The 21,744-nt window shown below is 38.4% G+C and overlaps 1 protein-coding gene across 1 annotated transcript in view; it reads right to left on the bottom strand.

Moving 5' to 3' along the window:
• The window catches only part of LOC127417456 (neuropeptide FF receptor 2), a 34,281-nt gene extending 15,149 nt beyond the window's left edge, over positions 1–19,132 (bottom strand). Inside the window, exons 1-2 of the mRNA XM_051657522.1 lie at positions 18,995–19,132; positions 5,457–5,806 (exon numbers count right to left, since the gene is read on the bottom strand). Coding sequence (XP_051513482.1) covers positions 5,457–5,799 — 343 coding nt within the window. The 5' untranslated portion in view covers positions 5,800–5,806; positions 18,995–19,132. The remainder of the gene's footprint in view (positions 1–5,456; positions 5,807–18,994) is intronic.
• Positions 19,133–21,744: the final 2,612 nt, after the last annotated feature.

Below are 21,744 nucleotides of genomic sequence, written 5' to 3'. Positions count from 1 at the left end.
GAAAAAAATTTTGGTTTCCAGTGTTGTATTAAGTATCCATTTGTCATACTTGAGTAAAAGTAAAGATACCTTCATGGAAATTTACTCAAGTAAAAGTTAAAATAGCTCACAAGAAAATGACTTAAGTAAAAGTATTAAAGTAACTGATATTAAATTTACTTAAGTATTAAAAGTACAAGTAAATTGCATAAATTATGGAACAGTTCATTAAACTCATGGCATTTGATTGGTGCTCATCATTTACTCACCCTCATGCCATCCCAGATGTGTATGAATTCATCTGCAGAACACATACAAGGATTTTTAGAAGAATATTTCAGCTCTATAGGTAATTTCAATGCAAGTGAATGGTAGCCAGACATTTTAAGCTACAAAAAGCACATTAAGAGAGCATAAAGTTATCCATACTACTACAGTGGTTAAATCCATGTCCTCCGAAGTGATTCAGTTGGTTTTGGGTGAGAACAAACCAAACTGTAACTCATTTTCACTGTATAACATGCCATTGCAATCTCTAGGCATGATCATGATTTCAAGCTCGATTTCACTTTCTGTTGCTTGACGCATGCGCAGAGCCCTTGATGGCACTATAGGAAGTGTAATCGAGCTTGAAATCCTGATCACCAAGGAGACTGCTAATGTCAGGATTTATAGTCGAAAAAGGAGTTATAATTTAGTCTATTCTCACCCAAAACCAACTGGATCCATTCAGAAGACATTGGTGAAACCACTGGAGTCTTATGGATTACTCTTATGCTGCATTTATGTGCTTTTTGGAGCTTCAATGGTCTGGCCACCATTCACTTACCTTGAATTGACCTACATAACAGCGATAATCTGAAAATATTTTTTTGTTTGTGTTCTGCAGAAAAAAAATTAAAGTCATACACATCTTGGATCGAATGATGGTAAGAAAATTATGAGAGAATTTTCATTTTTAAATGAACTATCCCTTTAATGGTGCATTCAAGTCACATCAGAATTATCATATTTTATGGGATGAGTGTAAATGAACACCACAGTCCATAAAAACATTTAAGGAGGGAGTTGAGTCATATTAGTTACCAGAACAGAGACTTGTGGAGGTGGGCTCTTTTCATTTGGGCCAATAAGCAACCACCCAGAACATTCTGGCAACTGCATAGCAATGTGCTGAAACACAGTTAAAACAACTTAACAACAGCATAGCAACAACCTGACAACCACCTAGAACACCTTGTCGACTGCAGAGCAATGTGCAAAAAACACAGAAAACAACTTAGCAACAGCATAGTAACAACCTGGCATCCACTTACTGTAGCAATGTGCCAAAACACACAGCAGAGATCACCTTGACAACTACATAGCATGCTCTAGCAACCATCCAGAAAACCCTAGTTACCACATAATATAGCATAAATATGCTACAAAGCAAATATAACACTTAACCAACCACCAAAAAACTGGTTTTGCTTAGGCAAAGACCAGTCACATCTTCATAAAATATAAAAATAAATATTGTTGGACATTTTCGTTAGCGCTGGTAATTATTCATACACATCATACCTTGTTTAAATGTAAAATGTATTTTATAGGAACAGGTCTCCTGGAAAGGCGGGAGACTGATTGCACATAACTTCATTATTTAACAGCTTTCATAATGTTTAAGCCTAAACTTATCAAATTAATTACTCAAAAAAAAACAAACAAAAAAAAACAATGAATCTCACATGAGCAGTTTCTTGTCTTCCCCTGTGGAGACCGAACACGTAATCTGGCGCGCGCTTCGCTTGTGATTTTGATTCAGACTCATGATTCGCAAAACGAATCATTCGGACCACTTTTTGAATCTTTTTGTTCAGTTCAAAGGAATCGTATTTAAAAGATTTGGCTCAAATTATTCTTTCAACGAATCACACATCACTATCGCCGATCTGCATGCATGTTTGCACGTACAGCTGTTATTTTTTAAGGTGTTCAGTCGTAAAAGTAACGAAAGGTTCTGGAGAAATTTATCGGAGTAAAAGTATCAATTTTCTCTTCAAAATGTAAAGTGAAAGTAAATGTCCAAAGAAATATTTATACTCAGGTAAAGTACAAATATTTAAAAACTGTACTAAAGTACAGAAAACACCTCTGTTGTTAGAAAAAAGCTAAATTTGTTATGCTTGTTAGAAACCAATAGTGTATAGTAACGAACAAGCATAACAAATTTAGCTTTTGCAGGCAGACAGTTTTGTGAGAAAAAAATAACTCTTAAATAAATTATGTAGGCTAATCTGTACTTGAATATGGCTTGTCACTGTGGTTTTTAGTATACTCGATGGTTTGTGACTAATTGCATTTACAAATTTGGTTATATTTGAGCCTTGTTCTATGCGGCCTTCCATGTTCTATAAGATCTTGCAGAGACAAATCAGGCGCTCTCAGAGCATATCTCTGACGTCTGGACGGACTTTCAGCTTTGAAGAATTTGTGCTTTGAGCTTGCAGTTCTTTGCCAGCTTGCAAAGCCTTGTATGGTATGCATCTTAATTTACCCCAGCTGTTGCGTTGCATTTATGAATATACAGTAGCCCTCTGTATGTAGTATGGTAAAAAGTAGTTATTGAATTTTGTTTTAACAACTGCATATTCATATGCTGCCTCGACAGGCATGTTGTATATGTGTATGTGTCGTATACCTTCTCTACAGCCAGAGAAGTGCTTTGAGTCTCGCATCACCACTGATATTCATTGCAGACACATCATTGTCTTATCTTTGCATCCATTTAGTCCAACAAGGTCTGACAGAATTTGGTTCACTCTAATTACCGCTGGGAAGGAGTGAGAAGGAAGCTCTATGTTGCTGTCGTAGTTTGCTCACCAATGCATCCATCAATGATGTTCGTGCTTGATAATCAGTATTGGTTTTTGGTTTCTTGTTTCTGTTTTAATACTTTTAATCTTTGACGCCAGTGTGATATTTTGAATTGATATAAAAGATGCAAACACAGAATGCATTTCAGGACTGGTGTTTTCGCTTTGTCGCTCAGTCAACAATGCATGTGAACTTGAAGCATTAAGTTACTTCTTACGTATATTACACACTGATAAAATTCAGAACATTACATTAAGTTGTTTTAAGTCTCAGATAATCTAAAGTTATTTCTGTTCTACAGAAAACATTAAAGGCACAACAGCCTGTTTTTAATTGTAACAAGGTCAAACCACTTTGTGAAATCTGTCCCACTACAGTCCTTGCAGTGTAATTCACAATAACTTCAGTCCATTTGGGATTTAGTTGCTTATGCAGAGACTGAGAGTTATGCAGATAGTTCTTCCCATTTACTGATTGGGGAACACATCATGGTGGGCAGGGTTAGAATTGCCAAGAAATGTAAGCGCAGGGGCCTGGGTAGCTCAGTGGTAAATAACGCTGGCTACCACCCCTGGAGTTCGCTAGTTCGAATCCCAGGGTGGGCTGAGTGACTCCAGCCAGGTTTCCTAAGCAACCAAATTGGCCCGGTTGCTAGGGAGGGTAGAGTCACATGGGGTAACCTCCTCGTGATCGCTATAATGTGGTTCGTTCTCAGTGGGGCGCGTGGTGAGTTAAGCGCGGATGCCACGGTGGATGGTGTGAAGCCTCCACACGCGCTATGTCTCCATGGTAACGCACTCAACAAGCCACGTGATAAGATGCGCGGGTTGATGGTCTCAGACGCTGAAGCAACTGGGATTCGTCCTCTGCCACCCAGATTGAGGCAAATCACTACGTGACCACGAGGATTTAAAAAGCACACTGGGAATTGGGCATTCCAAATTGGGTGAAAAAGGGGAAAAATCCCAAAAAAAAATAAAAATGTAAGCGCAGCGTAGTTCTAGTGGGAAGACTAGCAGCTGTCATCGCACCATTAGCTAGGTAACTTCTAGCCAATCACATGTAAGCCATTGCTTTATAAGTCTGCTCACATTATCACATTGCTGTTTCAGTTGCGCTAACACGGCAACCTTCACCACCCCACCACCACCAGACGAGTCCCATCCTGCACGGGGGTAGGCTCCTCGCCCCTGCCTCCTATCTCCGGCAGGATATGACAGTTCCGAGTACAACTTCTTCGGACCACCAGACGGGGCTTACGCCAAAGAGAGACATTAGATTTTCTGTTTTATATTCATAAAAAAATGTCATCTTGAATTTCACTCAAGTCTGCAAGTCTTCCTCATAGAACTGTGTTCCTAACAGAGGTCCATGGTCATTGCAATTGCAGATTCTTTGATGGATAAGCCAATCTGTAGGTTTAAATTTTTTTAATGATTGCATGATAACCAGATGAAAGAAATGAGGACATAGCCAAGGAAAATGCCATTCCTGTCTCAAAAAGCCACTTAGCAAAATGTACTTTTTTCAGAAATAAAAATGCTGCTGAGTTTAATAGCCTTCACTGTGATGTAGAAGAATGGGGCAATTGCAGGGTGTTCAGGAAGAGCTTTTTCAGTGAGATTCAGTGAATTTAATTGTCTGCAAATTGTGTACAATTTATTTCATAACTTGTTGCATAGCAGTGCACCTAAGCCTTAAATCCTCTTGATATGCTGATGAATTAAATGTGTCTCAATGTGTCTGTAAGCACCTATCCACACTAAGCTGTACTAAACAAGACATAACGTCATATGTTATTTGATAAATAACACCCTTTATTTCATAAAAGGTGTTTTAGACTGCCTGCTGTTGGTACAGTATATTTGTCCCATTTCAATGGAAATGTAATTATTTTTCACTTTTTATGTCACTACTGAACACATCAACACATACTTTTTGATGCTGGAAGCCAAACTGATAACATTTTGGCAAAATTTCTCCCCTGAGCTAATTTGGCATCATGCACTATGCAACTCATAGGCTTTGTAGCAAATAGTTACTATTTGTATTGACTGTAGTGACCTGAGGAATACATTAAAGATACAAGATACACAGCCAAGCATTGTAGTACAATTTCAATGTAATTGTGACCTGCTTTAAATTTTGAGTTACTTTGACCCAGAAACACATTTTGAGATGTATGAACTAAAGAAAAAGGAAATTCTCTACCAACATTTAAATGATTATACCTTAGCAATGGTTTAGAGTAGAAACTAAATAATCATATTATTTAAAAAAATCTTTTTTTTTTTTTTTTTTACTTTAGTGAATAAAAAAAATAAAAAATATGGGTCAAAATGCCTCAAAATGGTGGACCACAATTATAGCCATACCATAGAATAATAAACAGATGAGGTAGTCATAATAGCTGCAGAGGTACTCCTTAAATATTTAGAGGTAATGATGCATATACAGTAGAAAGTGGTCTCCATGGAGAATAATATTTACTGTATCTACCAGTTCAATATGTTACAAAATTATTTCTGAAGGTTCACTTATTCAACCAATATACTTTAGTTCCTGTTTGCCGTTTTAACACAAAAAATATTTAGTCACAATTGCAAGATGGCCCTCACCTGTGATGATGTTGTCCACCAATGTTGTGGGCATGCAGAAGATGCCAACCAGCAGGTCACTGATTGCCAAGTTGAGAATGAAGAGATTGGTGACTGTACGCATGTTCTTGCTCCTTAGCACGATGAAGCACACCACTCCATTTCCCACCATGCATACGATAAATATAAGGAGGTAAGATACAATAAAAATAGCTGATACCAAGGGCTCATGCAGGTAGAAGTCCACATAGGTGATGTTTGGATAATAATATGCACGAGAGGAGGTGTAGTTCACAGAGACATTCTCCACAGAGAAGAATGTTGATGATACGGTAGAGTTGAGATCCAATAGTTTCAGCGCCATTGTATTCCTGTTGAGAGAGAGAAAGGGAGTGGATGAAATAGCAAAAATAATGGAACACACATTTCCTTTTTCTGGATTTCAAACACGCACGTAAGAAGAAAACAGACCCCCTAGGAAAGTATGGAAGACAAGATGATCTCTTCTTTTGAAAAAATAAGTAACAATCCACCATATAATGCCAGTACTGGCAAAACAATATATGACAAAGGCATATGGCAAAACAATATATGACAGAGCCCTCATTCGTATTGCTCTTATAATAGTGAGAAAAATATTTCCACCACAACTATTCCTTCTGCAAAATCATATGTCTACACCATTCAGAGACTGACTTGTATTCGCAACTCCACTCCGTTCTGTTTTATACACAGTACAGTACAATAACATGCAGTAAGCCTTTAATTGTATAATAGGGTTTATCTAACACACATGCCATGCGTTTGGTTGTCTTCTTTATCTTTGTTTGGATAAAATGGGGAAGTTATGAATTATATAAATTGTAGTCACTTCTTGTAAGGGTAATCCCATCGTGTGTGATGTCAGGTGGAGTACCGGTGGAGAGTCTGGTCCTGGTTACAGTTTTGAATATACTAGCAATCTCCATTCCTCTCAGAGTAAGACTTAAAATAAATATGGTATATGGATAAATGTTTTTAGAATCTTATGGAGAGGTTGCTTGTGCAGATTAAACAAGTGTGACATGTTTAAGACATACATCTACATGAGACATGCAGGAAATAAAGCCCACAGATTATTGAGCTTTTTTCATGCAGTCCTGATCTCTGATTGAACAAACAGGTTCTTCACCCTGACTGTTGCACTGTTTTTTGTGAAATGTAAATGATGAGGTAAAAATACTTTCAATGTGCTTTCCTTAAAGAAACTCATATTAAAAAGAGGGGTTTTGGAAGACATCAGTAAAATGAGGTGTAAAAACTTGTGACAGTTCAAGCATGGATTTTGGATATGACCAGTGTTGGGTGTAATCCAATTACAAAGTAATTAGTTACTGTAATCTAATTTCTTTTTAGTAAAAAAAGTTTTATTAATTACATGTTAAATTCTTGTAATCTGATTACAGTTGCTGACTTTCAATTAATTGATTCACTTTTAAGTACATTATAGGTTTTTTTCAAATATATTATTTATGTAGACATGAATTATGGCCCTGTAACGAGTCGTTGTGAAGGAGAAATGTGAGGTGCTGAGTGTATGACTCGTGTGTAACAATGAACAAGGAAGAAATTAGTTTCAATTTGTTGAGCGGAAAGGTGTTTTAGAAAGTAACTTAAAAGTAAAGTATTTTTAATGTGATTCCTTTTTCAATGAAGTAATTAGTAAAGTAATCTGATTACAATTTAATTGAAATAATTAGTAATTTGTAGTGGATTACTATTTTTAAGTAATTTACCCAACACTGGATATGACAGCAAACTACAGCTGTTTTTTATTTAGTTAGTTATGATGTCAGAAGTGAAATGCCAACCCAGCATTCATGATTCATGTTGATCTCACAGAGATTTCTAATTATATTTTTCTAAGCAAAATGATGCAGTGTCTAGAAATGGGAGGTGCTATAATTCAAGGTTCAATCGACATGGATTTACTGTCATTTGTGACTTTTCTATAGAATACAACAATATTAGTCACACAAATCTAGCAAGGATTTAAGATAAAATTAATTACAAAGGAGCTGTCACGGTTCCGGCATTTGTGCCAGCTCATACTGTTGTTTGTTTTTCTCTCTCCCTCGTGTCTCACAGGTGGAGCTGGCACGCATAACCAGCATTTCCATGGGAACGCTGATCGTTCACTGGGAGGCGCTGATCATGGCAATGATTTACTCACCCATTCCACCTGCTTCTCACTGATTGCACTCCCTAATTATTCCTTGGTTTTCCCTCTTTCTTTGCCAGTTTATTGTTTGCTTCAAGTGTTAACCGTGCTCTCTTGTCTAGTTGGAGATTACTCGTGTGTCTGTTGGTTGCCTGTCTCTAGAGGTGTGGTTACCTTCCTATTCGCTGTCACCTTCACCTTCATCTGTATAGTTGCCCAGTACCCTTGGAGGAGGATTTCTCGGTCTCTGCCCATCTTTCGGGGGAGAATCTCACCTGGGCTTTGCTTCGCACCACACCAGCTTTAACATACACTCTGCTCACTGCATCCGGTGCCGGGTGCGCCTGTCCTCATTTACGGGACTGTTGTTAATAAATTCATTGAACTGTTTCCCTCTGTGTTTGGGTCCCTTTGTCTCCCCTCACCCTCTGAGAGAATAAACTGGCCACTTCAGTAGCCGACTATGCGATAGAGTTTCGCACCCTGAAATGATCACGCTATGTTGGACCTGTTCTTGCAGGGACTTCCTGATACTATCCTGGACAAGATTTATCCTTTGGATCTTCCCACTCGATTCGACGATTTCATAGACCTGGCCATCCGAGTCAATCAACACCTGATCAGCGTCGTGATCATCGTCGATGCCACTCTTCACCCTCTCGGGCAGCTGATCTCCACCCACAACCCCCTCCTTCCAGATCACTTGACTTTCGTCTCAACTCTGAGCCCAAGCATGTGGATAGACTTCCGGTGTCACAAAAGGAAAGGCAGCGGCAGCTTCTTAAGGGGTTATGTTTTTCTTAAGGCCGATTGGTCCACCACTCTGCAACATGCCTGTTTAAAGGACAACGCTCATAAGTAGGGGGTTACTGGCGAGGGCGACAGTCTTGGAAAAAGCCCCTGGACATCGCACACTTCTCACGGCCCGGCTGCAAAATGGAACGGACAGTTATACGATTTCAGCTTTGATGGATTCTGGTGCTGAAGGGAATTTCATTGACACAGACTTGGCTTCCAAATGGCTTCTCCCCAGGGTCCGATTGGATGAGCCCATCACCGCTCACACACTTAGTGGCACGCCCCTGTCAGTCATCACCCATTCCACGAAGCCAATCACCTTTGCTTCCGATAACCACTCTGAACAGTTGTCCTTCTATCAACATCTATCAACATCCAGTCCCCTTTGACCCCAGTTGTGCTGGGACATCCCTGGTTGGTAACGCACAACCCACGCATAGATTGGGCAACCAACACTGTCTTTGCTTGGAGCTCTTTTTGTTCTTCACATTGTCTTAACACTGCTGTCTCCCCTGTCCAGTCTTGTGTTTCGTTGCAAGATGAGCCAGTGGATTTGTCCGGAGTACCGTTGCCGTACCACAACTTGAGTGCGGTGTTCAGCCGGTCCCGTGCCATGACCCTCCCTCCTCATTGCCCGTACGACTGTGCTATAGAATTGCTTCCTGGCACCTCTCCTCCTCGAGGATGGCCCCTGCAGTCTTCCTGGGGGTCGTGAATGACGTGCTTAGAGACATGGTCGATCGTTTTGTTTTTGTTTATCTTGACGCTATTCTGACCTTCTCCCAGAATGTGCAGGACCATGTGTGGCACGTCAGGCAGGTGCTTCAGCGGCTGTTGGAGATTCAGCTGTTTGTCAAGGTGGAGAAGTGCGTTTTTCATGTACAGTCGGTTCCGTTCTTGGGGTTCATCGTTTCATCCGAGGGAGTGCATATGGACCCGGCCAAGGTTAAAGCCGTCGCCGAGTGGCCAACCCCAGATTCTCGCAAGGCATTGCAGAGGTTTCTGGGGTTCGGCAACTTTTATCGGAGGTTTATAAGAAATTATAGCCAACTCACCGTGCCCCTGATGGATCTCACCTCCATGCGCACAGACTTTTGTTGGTCTCCGTGGGCTGAAGCCGCATTTTCTGAACTTAAGGAGCGGCTTTCCACCTCACCTATTTTAATTACCCTGACCCTGCTAGTCAGTTCATGGTGGAGCTGGATGTGTCCAAGGTCGGTGTTGGAGCAGTCCTCTCACAGTGCTCTCCCTCAGATGGAAAGATGCATCTGTGTTCATACTTTTCGCACATATCACCAGAAAAACGGAATTATGACATTGGCAACTGGGAATTAGTGGCTGTCCAGTTGGCCTTGGGCGAGTGACATCATTGGTTAGAGGGGTTGGGGATACCTTTTGTGGTTTGGACTGATCACAAGAACCTAGAGTACATCCGTAGTGCTAAATGTCTTAACTCTTGGCAGGCTCGCTGGGCGTTGTATTTCACGTGTTTTGATTTCACCCTGTCGTATCTCCCGGGGTCCAAAAACGTCAAGCCCGATATCTTATCTCGATGTTTTGAAATTGAGACCTCCAATGCCTCAGTGGACACCATCCTCCCCACCACTCAAGTGGTGGGCATGGTATCCTGGGAGGTGGAGGCTAAAGTCCGCACTGCTCTATGTAACACCGCACCCCCCGCCACATGCCCAGCGGGTAAGCTGTTTGTTCTGCAATCAGTTCAAATGCACATCCTTCAGTGGGGTCACTCATCTAACGTCACCTGCCATCCGGGGCTACTCGTACCCATACGCTCATTAGACAGCGTTTCTGGTGGCCATCGCTTGCACGATGAACCCCCTGGCCGGGCTCCTCCAGTTTGGGTCGAGTTTAGTTTGGGTCAAGTATTACCATAACTCATCTATGGGGTTGTCACCCTCCCAGTGTAGCCTCGGCTACCAGCCCCCTCTGTTTCCCACCCGAGAGACAGATGCTCAGGTCCTGTCCATTCACGTGTTTTTACAGAGGTGCCGACGTACTTGGAAAGCCGCCAGAGAAGCCCTCTTTAGGACTGGCACTCATGTTAAGAGGTCAGTGGACCGATACTGGTCTAAGCTCCCGACTTCCGTGTGCGGGCAGAAGGCTTGGTTGTCCTCCCAGGACATTCCACTCCATCTCCCATCATGTAAGCTGGGTCCCAAGTTTATCGGACCATTTCCCATCGCCAAGGTCATTAGTCCAGTGGCAGTCTGCCTCAAATTACCCCCTCACCTCCGTCGCATTCATCCCGTCTTTCATGTTTCCAAATTTAAACCCGTTTTGCGTTCGAATTCGCGTGATAAGCATTTCCATGGGAATGCTGATCGTTCCCGGGGAGGCGCTGATCATGGCAATGATTTACTCACCCATTCCACCTGCTTCTCACTGATTGCACTCAGGTGTGGTTACCTTCCTGTTCACCTTTGCGTTCACCTTCACCTTTATTGTTGCCCAGTTCCCTTGGAGGAGGATTCCTCGGTTTCTGCCCGTGTGTCGGGGGAGAATCTTGCCTGGGCTTTGCTTCGCACCTCACCAGCTTCAATGGACACTCTGCTCACTGCATCCGGTGCTGGGTGCGGCTCTCCTCATTTACAGGACTGTTGTTAATAAACTCATTGAACTGTTTCCTTCTGCATTTGGGTCCCTTTGTCTCCCCTCACACTCTGACAGGAGCTAGCTTCAGGTACTAATATAGATAGATAGATAGATAGATAGATAGATAGATAGATAGATATAGTAAATAGTAAAATATGACAGTCTGCGAGCACATCAAAGCCTAAGAATTAATTATGTTCTAAGAGAGCTAACAAAACTGTCAATCAAAAATGGTTGAAATACATTTGAGAGACAGTTTGTTATGGGGATTCTGCATGCTGTTTTTAATTAAAAGTGTCCCATATCTGACAAATACAGTTGAGGTAGAGTCTTCAGATAGACTGCATTTATTAATATAAATTAATTTGCTCTCCAGCTGAGTAAAGCGGTCTCAGAATCAGAATCAGAATCAGAATAAGCTTTATTGCCAAGTATGCTTACACATACAAGGAATTTATCTTGGTGACAGGAGCTTCCAATACACAACAATACAAAACAGCAACAAGACTTTTAAAAAATTATTAAAAATTGAATAAAAAATAAAGAAACATTGAAAAGAAAAAAGTATATATAGAATACACAATAGACATATACACACACAGATACATACACACACACACACACACACACACACATATATATATATATATATATATATATATATATATATATATATATATATACATGCATATATATACACACCTACACATATATACATATATATACATATATATATATATATATATATATATATATATATATATATATATATATATATATACTTACATACATACACGCATGCATATACATACACACATACATACATACACACACACGTACACATACGTAGTGCAAATCTAAATACAAATCGATTATATACAGTGCAAGGGAATGTAATGGCAGAAGAGGTTAGATGTGTTGGATAATATAAAAAGACTAAGCTGTGTATTGCACATTAATTTTTGCTTAATGGGGCAGTTTTAACTGTTCATGAGATGGATAGCCTGGGGGTAAAATATTCCTGTGCCTGACGGTTCTGGTGTTCAGAGCTCTGACAGTGTCCACAATCATCTCCACCGTTTTGGGCGTGTTCAGCTCAAGGTTGTTTTGACTGCACCAAATTGAAGACAAATGTAAATATGTTCAAACTTTGATCTTTTAAACTCATCAGTGCAGGACAGGATTTGAATGCAGAGGACACGTTGCAATAGCCTTGAAGTCTGTCCTTATACTGTAACTCTTAAAGGTGCAGTATGTAAGATTCAGAAACCCTTGTTATCAATGACACCTGTGGCCATTAAGTGAACTGCAGCCAGCTACCTGTTGCTCGTGCTCATGCACACACTCCATAGGGACACGAGCGAGCATCGACCAAAACAATAATGTAACGTACAAAGAGGCTGAACATCATGCTGACAGATGAGGTAGCATAATTAAAATTACTCAGTTATGATTGTTTTACTACAAACTTTGAGACTGTATATTATATTTGACTCTCCAATGCTGGAACAGGGCTAAAACAAAGTGCAGATATAGGTCTGACTATGCGAGACTGTAGTTTGAAGTAATCACTTTTCTTTGCATGATACACTGACTGCATTTATACGCCTATATCGGCGTTAGCTAGCTAGCCAGCTTTATCAATAGCTGTTAGCTAAATTTGGTGGATAATGACAGTAGCTGTTTATAAAATAGACTGTACATTATAAATATGTTGACACAATTCAGTTTTGATGTGATTCCATCACAACTGTCATGATATATCGATGCGCTATTGTTTTATAATAATAGAATGTATATATTTTCTGTATAACCAAGTTACGTTACACTAATGAATGGAGCTTTCTGCATTATCTTGAACATTGTCTAGCATTCATTTCATGTATTATTGTAGTTTACCTTGCTGAATAATTACAGATTAACATTGACATTAACCTGACTTTTAGTACAAAGAGAAATTATTTGAAAGTTACAAAGCAAGGTAGCTTGCAATTCATCAGCGTTAGCAGGCAAGATCAAGAGGATGTCTGGTAAGCATTTGTTTAGCAATAAAACATTAGTTCATTAACTTCTTGATGTCAGTGTCAGACAGCTTAGTGTTTATAAAGATGGGGTTTTGGCTTTCGCAACACACTCTCAGAACGAAACAGCCCTCCAGCAAAGTTTTGCCTGCGCCACCAAAACTTCTGACTTGGTCCGTCAGCTTAAAATGCAGCATGAGTTATTTGGAATACTTTATGGTGATTTTTTTGTCATTTTTTAAAATTAATTATTCTGACTGTGCTTGTATCTGCTTGTTAAGTCTTTTATACTATTGGTTGGTTATACATACTGTTGTTACATTATTGGTTAGGTTTTGGCGTAGAGGTCGGGTTAGGTGTTAAAAAAATATCTATAGTCTAATGTAAAAACAACTATTGTGATTACGTATATTTACCTCCCAGTTACATGTTTTATTTAATTTTAAGTGGTTAGGTTTAGAAATGTTGTTGGTTTAGGGGATTTAAAATTGATATGATAGTTTAATGTAACTAAACTAATACAGTATATTTATAATTAAATATATTGTGGTTAAATGCGCCATAAACCCCAAAATTACCAAGCTTGTGACGGAATTGTCTGAACTGAGGTGAGAACAGCTTGACAAGGACATTTTCATGATGCAAGCAAAAAGGTGTATTATTCCGCTGGGTTATACAAAGAGTTTTTTTGCCCAGCCTTAAACCCAACCAGCCTGCAATCCATTCTCTCTGGTGAAAAAGGCAATGAGAAAATTAGAAAATATAATAGCACAGAATGTAGCTGGAAAAGAAAACACTGAGGTGCTTTTAAGATGCTTATGCAATATAATGACAATTGTCACAAAAGTATCTAAATGCAAAATTTAAATTAGGCTGCATTATCCACACCTATCTCGACTGATTTGTGCTCCACTCCTTTATTGATAGACTTAATACTACAGTATTTAATCCCCTACATACATGTTCCTGTTATTAACTGAACAGTTACTGTAGAAAATGTAGTTCTAATTTTAATGAATAAAGCCAGGAAAAAGGATAACGATGTATTACAAAAAAAAAAAAAGATTGAATCCTGCTCTCTCAGTATTATGAAGCAATATTGAAATGTGTGTGCAGACTCTCATGCTTTGACTCTAGTCAAGAGTCCACTTAATAACTCACCGATACTTATCCGTTAAGCACGAAAGCTCACACACACAAAAGATGAGATCTGACAATATAAACAATAAATATGTCAATGGAGACTAACATCAATGATGAATTGTGGACTGAGTACTTTTGTGGAAAGCCTCCTGTAATTTGCTGGATAAACTGAAAACTGCACTCCATAACTCTGCTGAACAGTGCTTAGAGATACATTGAGATAAACTGATAAATTTTTTAGCACCATAGTTCATTACACAGTTCAATCTCTGCTGCCTAAAATATGAACACCTTTCCAGATCTTTTCCAATCAGCTGTTAATCTTCAAAACCTTTGCCTCTGAAAAAGTATATGAACTATTTTCAAAGCTAGCTTTGTTTTATGTTTAGTATTTCTGATTCAAGTCATAGCTGAAAATTGCGCTGTGACATTCATACAAATGCGAAATCATGTGCCTGCACATAAAATCTTCTGAACTGTAAGATATTTCTTATGCTGCCATAATCTGCTTTCACTAAGCCTGGTGTCATTCTGATCATCGGAAGTTTTCCAAGATGAAAACATCAGGAAACAAAATTATGTCTTAAACATGAAATTTCCTACTATAGTAGAAAGCCGTTGCTGCTCAAGGAGGATCCAAATGTTACAAAAAGAATGTGTATAAATTTGCTCAATATACATGTAGCTACAAAAGTGTTATATATTATCCTCTTCATCTTCTATGTGATTAATCTAGTTAAATAACAATTAACTCATGTTAAATCTCTCATCACTTTTTGTTTTATTCTTTCTCTTTGTTTTTGTGCCTTTTCCCGGTGAGGATAATGTTATTAATTTCTACTTTTTTTGTTGTTGTTGTTGGTACTTATCATTAGTAAGTATCATTAGTATATATTACATCATGATGGCACCGCGGATGGCCGCCTCGGTGTGCAGCGTTCCTATTGTTTTGTTGTTTTTGTTTGTTTGTCCTGTGTTTAGTAATCTTTGTCCAGTCAGTTTTACCAGAGATGAACTGCTGAACATTCGACAGCTTATACCAGACAGCCTTTTCCCGTTTTTTTAATATTCAGACGTTTTGCTAGACATTTTAGTTGGAGGTGCAGCTTTGTTGTTCAGGAGATGCAGGCAAGGAAGACGAGCCGGTGCTCTGGTCAAACTCCGTCGGCAGGGCTTTCGAACAATGCTGCCGAGCATCTTGCGAATCTCCGCTCTCTTTCTAACAAAACGGACAAACTACATCTCCTTACCCGCACAAACAAGGACTTTTCAACCTCTGCTGCCTTGTGCTTCACAGAAACCTGGCTGAGTGAAGCCATTCTGGACAGCGCACTACATCTGCCGGGCTTCCAGCTATTCAGAGCGGATCGCATCGCGGAGTTAACGGGGAAAACGAGAGACGGTGGAACATGCTTTTATATCAATGAATGTTGGTGTATAGATGTAACAACGTTAAAGAGGATGTGCTGTCCTAATTTGGAAGCGCTCTTTATTAACTGTAAGCATTTCTACTCACCGCGGGAGTTTTCCTCCATTATTCTGGTGAGTGTATATTGCGCCAAACGCGTGCTTGAATGCGGCACTGCAACATATATATATATATATATATATATATATATATATATATATATATATATATATATATATATATATATATATGTACAGTTGAAGTCAGAGGTTTACATACACTTAGGTTGAAGTCATTAAACTCGTTTTTTAACAACTCCACAGATTTCATATTAGCAAACTATAGTTTTGGCAAGTCGTTTAGGACATCTACTTTGTGCATGACACGAGTAATTTTTCCAACAACTATTTACAGACAGATTGTTTCACTTATATCACAATTCCAGTGGGTCAGAAGTTTACATACACTAAGTTAACTGTGCCTTTAAGCAGCATGGAAAATTCCAGAATATTTTGTCAAGCCTTTTGACAATTAACCTTTTAGCTTCTGATAGTAGGTGTACTGAATAGGAGGTGTACCTGTGGATGTATTTTAATGCCTACCTTCAAACTCAGTGCCTCTTTGCTTGACATCATGGGAAAATGAAAAGAAATCAGCCAATACCTCAGAAAAACAATTGTGGACCTCCACAAGTTTGGTTCATCCTTGGGAGCAATTTCCAAAAGCCAGAAGGTACTATTTTCATCTGTACAAACAATAGCACGCAAGTATAAACACCATGGGACCACACAGTCTCCTAGAGATGAACGTAGTTTGGTGCAAAAAGTGCAAATCAATCCTAGAACAACAGCAAAGGACCTTGTGAAGATGCTGGAGGAAACGGGTAAACAAGTATCTATATCCACAGTAAAATGAGTCCTATATCGACATAACCTGAAAGGCTGCTCAGCAAGGAAGAAGCCACTGCTCCAAAACCACCATAAAAAAGCCAGACTACAGTTTGCAAGTGCACATGGGGACAAAGATCTTACATTTTGGAGAAATGTCCTCTGGTCTGATGAAACAAAAATTTAACTATTTGGCCATAATGACCGTTGTTATGTTTGGAGGAAAAAGGGTGAGGCTTGCAAGCTGAAGAACACCATCCCAGCCGTGAAGCATGGGGGTGGCAGCATCATGTTGTGGGGGTGCTTTGCTGCAGGAGGAACTGGTGCACTTCACAAAATAGATGGCATCATGAGGAAGGAAAATTATGTGGATATATTGAAGCAACATCTTAAGACATCAGCCAGGAAGTTAAAGCTCGGTCGCAAATGGGTCTTCCAAATGGACAATGACCCCAAGCATACCTCCAAATTTGTGGCAAAATGGCTTAAGGACAACAAAGTCAAGGTATTGGAGTGGCCATCACAAAGCCCTGACCCCAATCCGATAGAACATTTGTGGACAGAACTGAAAAAGCATGTGTGAACAAGGAGGCCTACAAACCTGACTCAGTTACACCAGTTCTGTCTGGAGGACTGGGCCAAAATTCAGTCAACTTATTGTGTGAAGCTTGTGGAAGGCTACCCAAAACGTTTGACCCAGCTTAATCAATATAATGCTACCAAATACTAACAAAGTGTATGTAAACTTCTGTCCCACTGGGAATGTGATGAAAGAAATAAAAGCTGAAAAAAACATTCTCTCTACTATTATTCCGACATTTCACAAAATCATTCTCTCTACTATTATTCTGACATTTCACAAAATCATTCTCTCTACTATTATTCTGACATTTCACATTCTTAAAATAAAGTAGTGATCCTAATTGACCTAAGACAGGGAATGTTTTCTACGATTAAATTTCAGGAATTGTGAAAAACTGAGTTTAAATGTATTTGGCTAAGGTGTATGTAAACTTCTGACTTCAACTGTATATATATATATATATATATATATATAGATGCCACTGTTGGGCCCTTAAGAAAGGCCCTTGACCCTATTCGCTCCAGGGGTGCCGTATCATGGCTGACCCTGCACTCTGACCCCAGCTTAGCTCAAAATTCAAAAAAGAATTTCACTGTATATGTGCAAATACATAATGTGTGATAAATATAATTATAATTATAATTATAAAAATTATATATATATATACAGCTGAAGTCGGAAGCAGTTGAAGTCAGAAGTTTACATACACCTTAGCCAAATACATTTAAATATATACATGAAGTCAGAAGTTTACATACACCTTAGCCAAATACACACACATATATATATATATATATATATATATATATATATATATATATATATATATATATATATATATATATAAACGCCTGCATTATAACCTGCTGTTCTCACATTTTTCATGCTTGTTTGTGAATAAATATCATTCAGCACAATAACCAGTAGTATGCCACTTTTCTATGGAGCAGCTCAATGATGCATCAGGTTGACCTTATAGTATGAAACCTGTCAGTATGGACTGCAACTTGCCATACCGTAATAAGTACATGGTATGTTAGATGAAGGAAATTATGCTCAAAATCAGATTATCCTAAAAATGACACTGTACTACCTCTTTTCACTAACTGGTTCTTCACAATCTTCTTCATAGTCAAAAGTCTGACATCCCACAGTCAAACATACCAAATAGTCTACCCATCTATTACTCCTTATAATTAATCACTCAGTTAACTCATTGATTTGTTCTTGAACTCTTGAACTTTCTTAAAAACAGAAAAACTTTCTTAGAACTTTGATTTATAAACTATAATACACTGTTTTGTAAGTGTGCTCCCTGACTAGACACACCACACTGAGATGTGCTGTCCCCTGCTGGCGTCCCAAAAATGTCACATCGTCCTCACTTTGCTCCGTGAACGCTATGGTACAACAGCTGTTAGAGGGAATTACATGGCAAATTATGGTAAAAACTTAAAATCTAAACAGATGTGGGTTAACGTCGCCCGTAATGCAATTGCATCGGGAGTGCACTTCTAACAGATTAAAGTCACAAAGCCACTTACTATGAACACACAGAAGCAATACAGAAGAAACGCGAGGAACAGTTGTGGGTATAAACAGCAACTAACTATAAATGAATTATGCATAAGTGCACGATAACAATAATAAATGATAATAGGCTATATCATTTTAATGTACCAAATGTCCATGCAAACCTAAAGATAATATAAATAAAATATTTATTACAAAAAATAAATATATAAACTTGATAGAATCGATATTAATAATGATATTCTGAATTATAGGCTATATATCAGTACTACAGGTCTATAAAAATTATACAAATTTTGCATCGCTTAAAATACATAACGTGCAAACTAAAATACAACTAGATATACAATTTAAATTCTAAACAATTACTCACCTTTAATGAGCTAAACTTTCCCAGTCTTGATTCTTGAAGAAACAATAAATTTTCTTTAAGGGAAAAATCGAAAAAAACCTAAGAAATATCCAAGAATTTGATACAAGTTATTTCTGAGTAAACGTTGTGGTGTTTTCCCGCCGCCCGAGTCAGACAACTGCTACTACTGCACGCGATGCGCTTCCACTATAAAAACCAGATGGAGAGATTCCCGCCCAACTTCTGCTGAGGGAAAGAGAGAAACAAACTATACTTTAGCTGCTAATTACCTGAGGGCAATGAGGTAGCTGTAAAAGCCTTTACTTCGTTCAATATTTATACTAAATTGAAACTATATGACATAACGTGGTAACACATATGACTATAATTTGAGATATTCTTATTCAGCTGCTTCCACAGCTGCTTTTGTTTCAATTATTTATCACCATGGCAGTTTTAATAGACCTCCAAAGCTTTCTTCACAGACAGACCCTCCGATATCTACCGATTCTCCCCACAGTAACGCATCATTCGAGATTAGTCTAATATCTTTTGAGATTAAGTGGAGGTAAGTATTTTAAGCACAATGTCTCAAAATGTCAGTCAGATCAAGTTACATGTTTGATCACTTACAAGTCACTGTAATTTGATAACTTTGTAAGGTGCATACTGTCCAAGTGTCCAAGAAGAGACTATGGGATTAATTGTGTATTCTTGCCATAAGTTACCATCAGGTTGTTTAAGTACAATCACATGAACATGTCATGCTTATTAATAGTTAAATTAGTATTTTAAATAATCCAACGCTCTTACTAGGCTTACATTTTTAACTCTGATGATCGGCTACCTGTTTTGCTTCTTACTAGCATCTCCTACTACACTGTAGATGGAAATTTTGACCTGTGGAAGAATGCAATTTTGACAAACATTGACTATAATTCAACTATTGTGCAAATCAGAAACAAATGCGATTTATTTATATCAAATTAGATTTTAAACCTTTAAATATCCTTATTATTGTAAAGCCATGCAAAGCTTTGAATGCATTGAGATTTTCTCAGTAAGAGGGTGAAAATGAAGAGTGCAAACTCAATTAATTATGCATCCTTGTAATGGTGACTTATCATGAGTACTGTTGCTTGATCATGTACCTGGAGCAGCTGGAGGCTGTTATCCTAATGTTTGATGTGCAACACTGAGTTTTTACATGTACTGACAGCCATCAAGAACATCCTTTGATATTTTTATGAAACATTGATATCAGGCTTACATAGCTGACATATCAAAGGACAAATATTTTTGAAGAGATTTATCAGAGACCTGTTTATTGTGTATCAGACAATGTGTCAGATGCATATTCTCTCCCCCTCTCTTTTACAGTTTTACTCTCTTATCACACAAGAACATCTACACACACCTCCACTCCCCCTACCCCCACATACAAACAGGAACAAAATATGCACAATATACTGAACCTCCATAACAACATAAAACATCAGTGGCGGTTCGTCAGAGGAGGCTAGGGATGCTGAGACTCCTCAAAAATTTATTCAAAATACGTTACAACAAAAATGATAAAATTATCAGTTGTTTAAATCATTTTACCTACTTTACCTAATCATTTCAGATGCCTTTAATGAAAAAATATGTTCTTTTTTCTTTTTTTTCATGCATGGTTGCCCAGGTACGTTTTAATCACTGTATGAATCAGTATGAATGTCAGAGGAAGCTGGCGACATAGAGCCTCCTGTCATTAGTAAACTGACCAATGAAAAGGGATATTCAAATGACCTAACGTCATCTGCTTCCATTAAAAATTAGGCCAAAAAAGGCAAAACAGAGGCAAAATTAAATTAGCCTCCTTCCACATTCATAACCAATCATCATCAGAGTTACATGTAAGCATTCAAGCCAATCGGCTTTCAGTATCACGTTAATGCGTCATCAAACCTAACGTGACTGGTGAAGAGAAACTTTCAAAATGTGCAAAAATATAGATTAAATAAATGTTACTGGAGGATCTAAAACACATAAAAGACTGAACATCATAATGTATAGAAATTTGACTCAATGAAGCAGTGGAAGATGGAGTACTGTACACGCATTAGGTAAGTACTGTAAATGATACTGTATAAGGAATGGGGCCCTCCATTCATTTATAAATGTTTGCATTAATTGTAGTCTGTAGATGGCACTGTGTGATTTGTTCCACTTATTTACTGTATTGACAAGTGTTGGGTTGGTGTTCGGAAAGATTATAACATGTCCTGTTGGTAGACTATTTTAAGATATCAGGGAAAGGAGATCATCTGTGTATGGGAGCATAATGACCAGAAGAAACCTATAGACTAATAAAACATGATATTTAAATCCACTGCAATCTATTATTGGTTTGATCTTTCAGAATTCCAGAATCCTGCAATATGTCAACGTGCCTGGCATGTTGTCTTTAATTATCTATTCAACATTACTGGTAAGTGATTTTTCGTATTTCATTTTATCTTTGTTATCCCTGTTCTATTTCTGGAATATGTTACAATTTTCAGAATAGACATCTGAAAATAGAATCAACTGCTCTCCCAAGCACATACACATACAAACCACTACACATCAACCTGCAAAACATCAAGCTGAGGCATTCTTTCTCTGTTGCTCTCTCTCTCTTTCTTGCACTCATATCTATGTGCATGAAAACACTCTCATGAGGAGATGTCCTCATCTCAAAAAATCCTGCACCACCAAAACGTCACTCTTGTACTGTAATAAAATAA

This window comes from Myxocyprinus asiaticus, chromosome 3, assembly GCF_019703515.2.
Source record: "Myxocyprinus asiaticus isolate MX2 ecotype Aquarium Trade chromosome 3, UBuf_Myxa_2, whole genome shotgun sequence".
NCBI classification, from domain to species: Eukaryota; Metazoa; Chordata; class Actinopteri; order Cypriniformes; family Catostomidae; genus Myxocyprinus; species Myxocyprinus asiaticus.
This window is presented reverse-complemented; position numbering and strand designations above follow the sequence as displayed.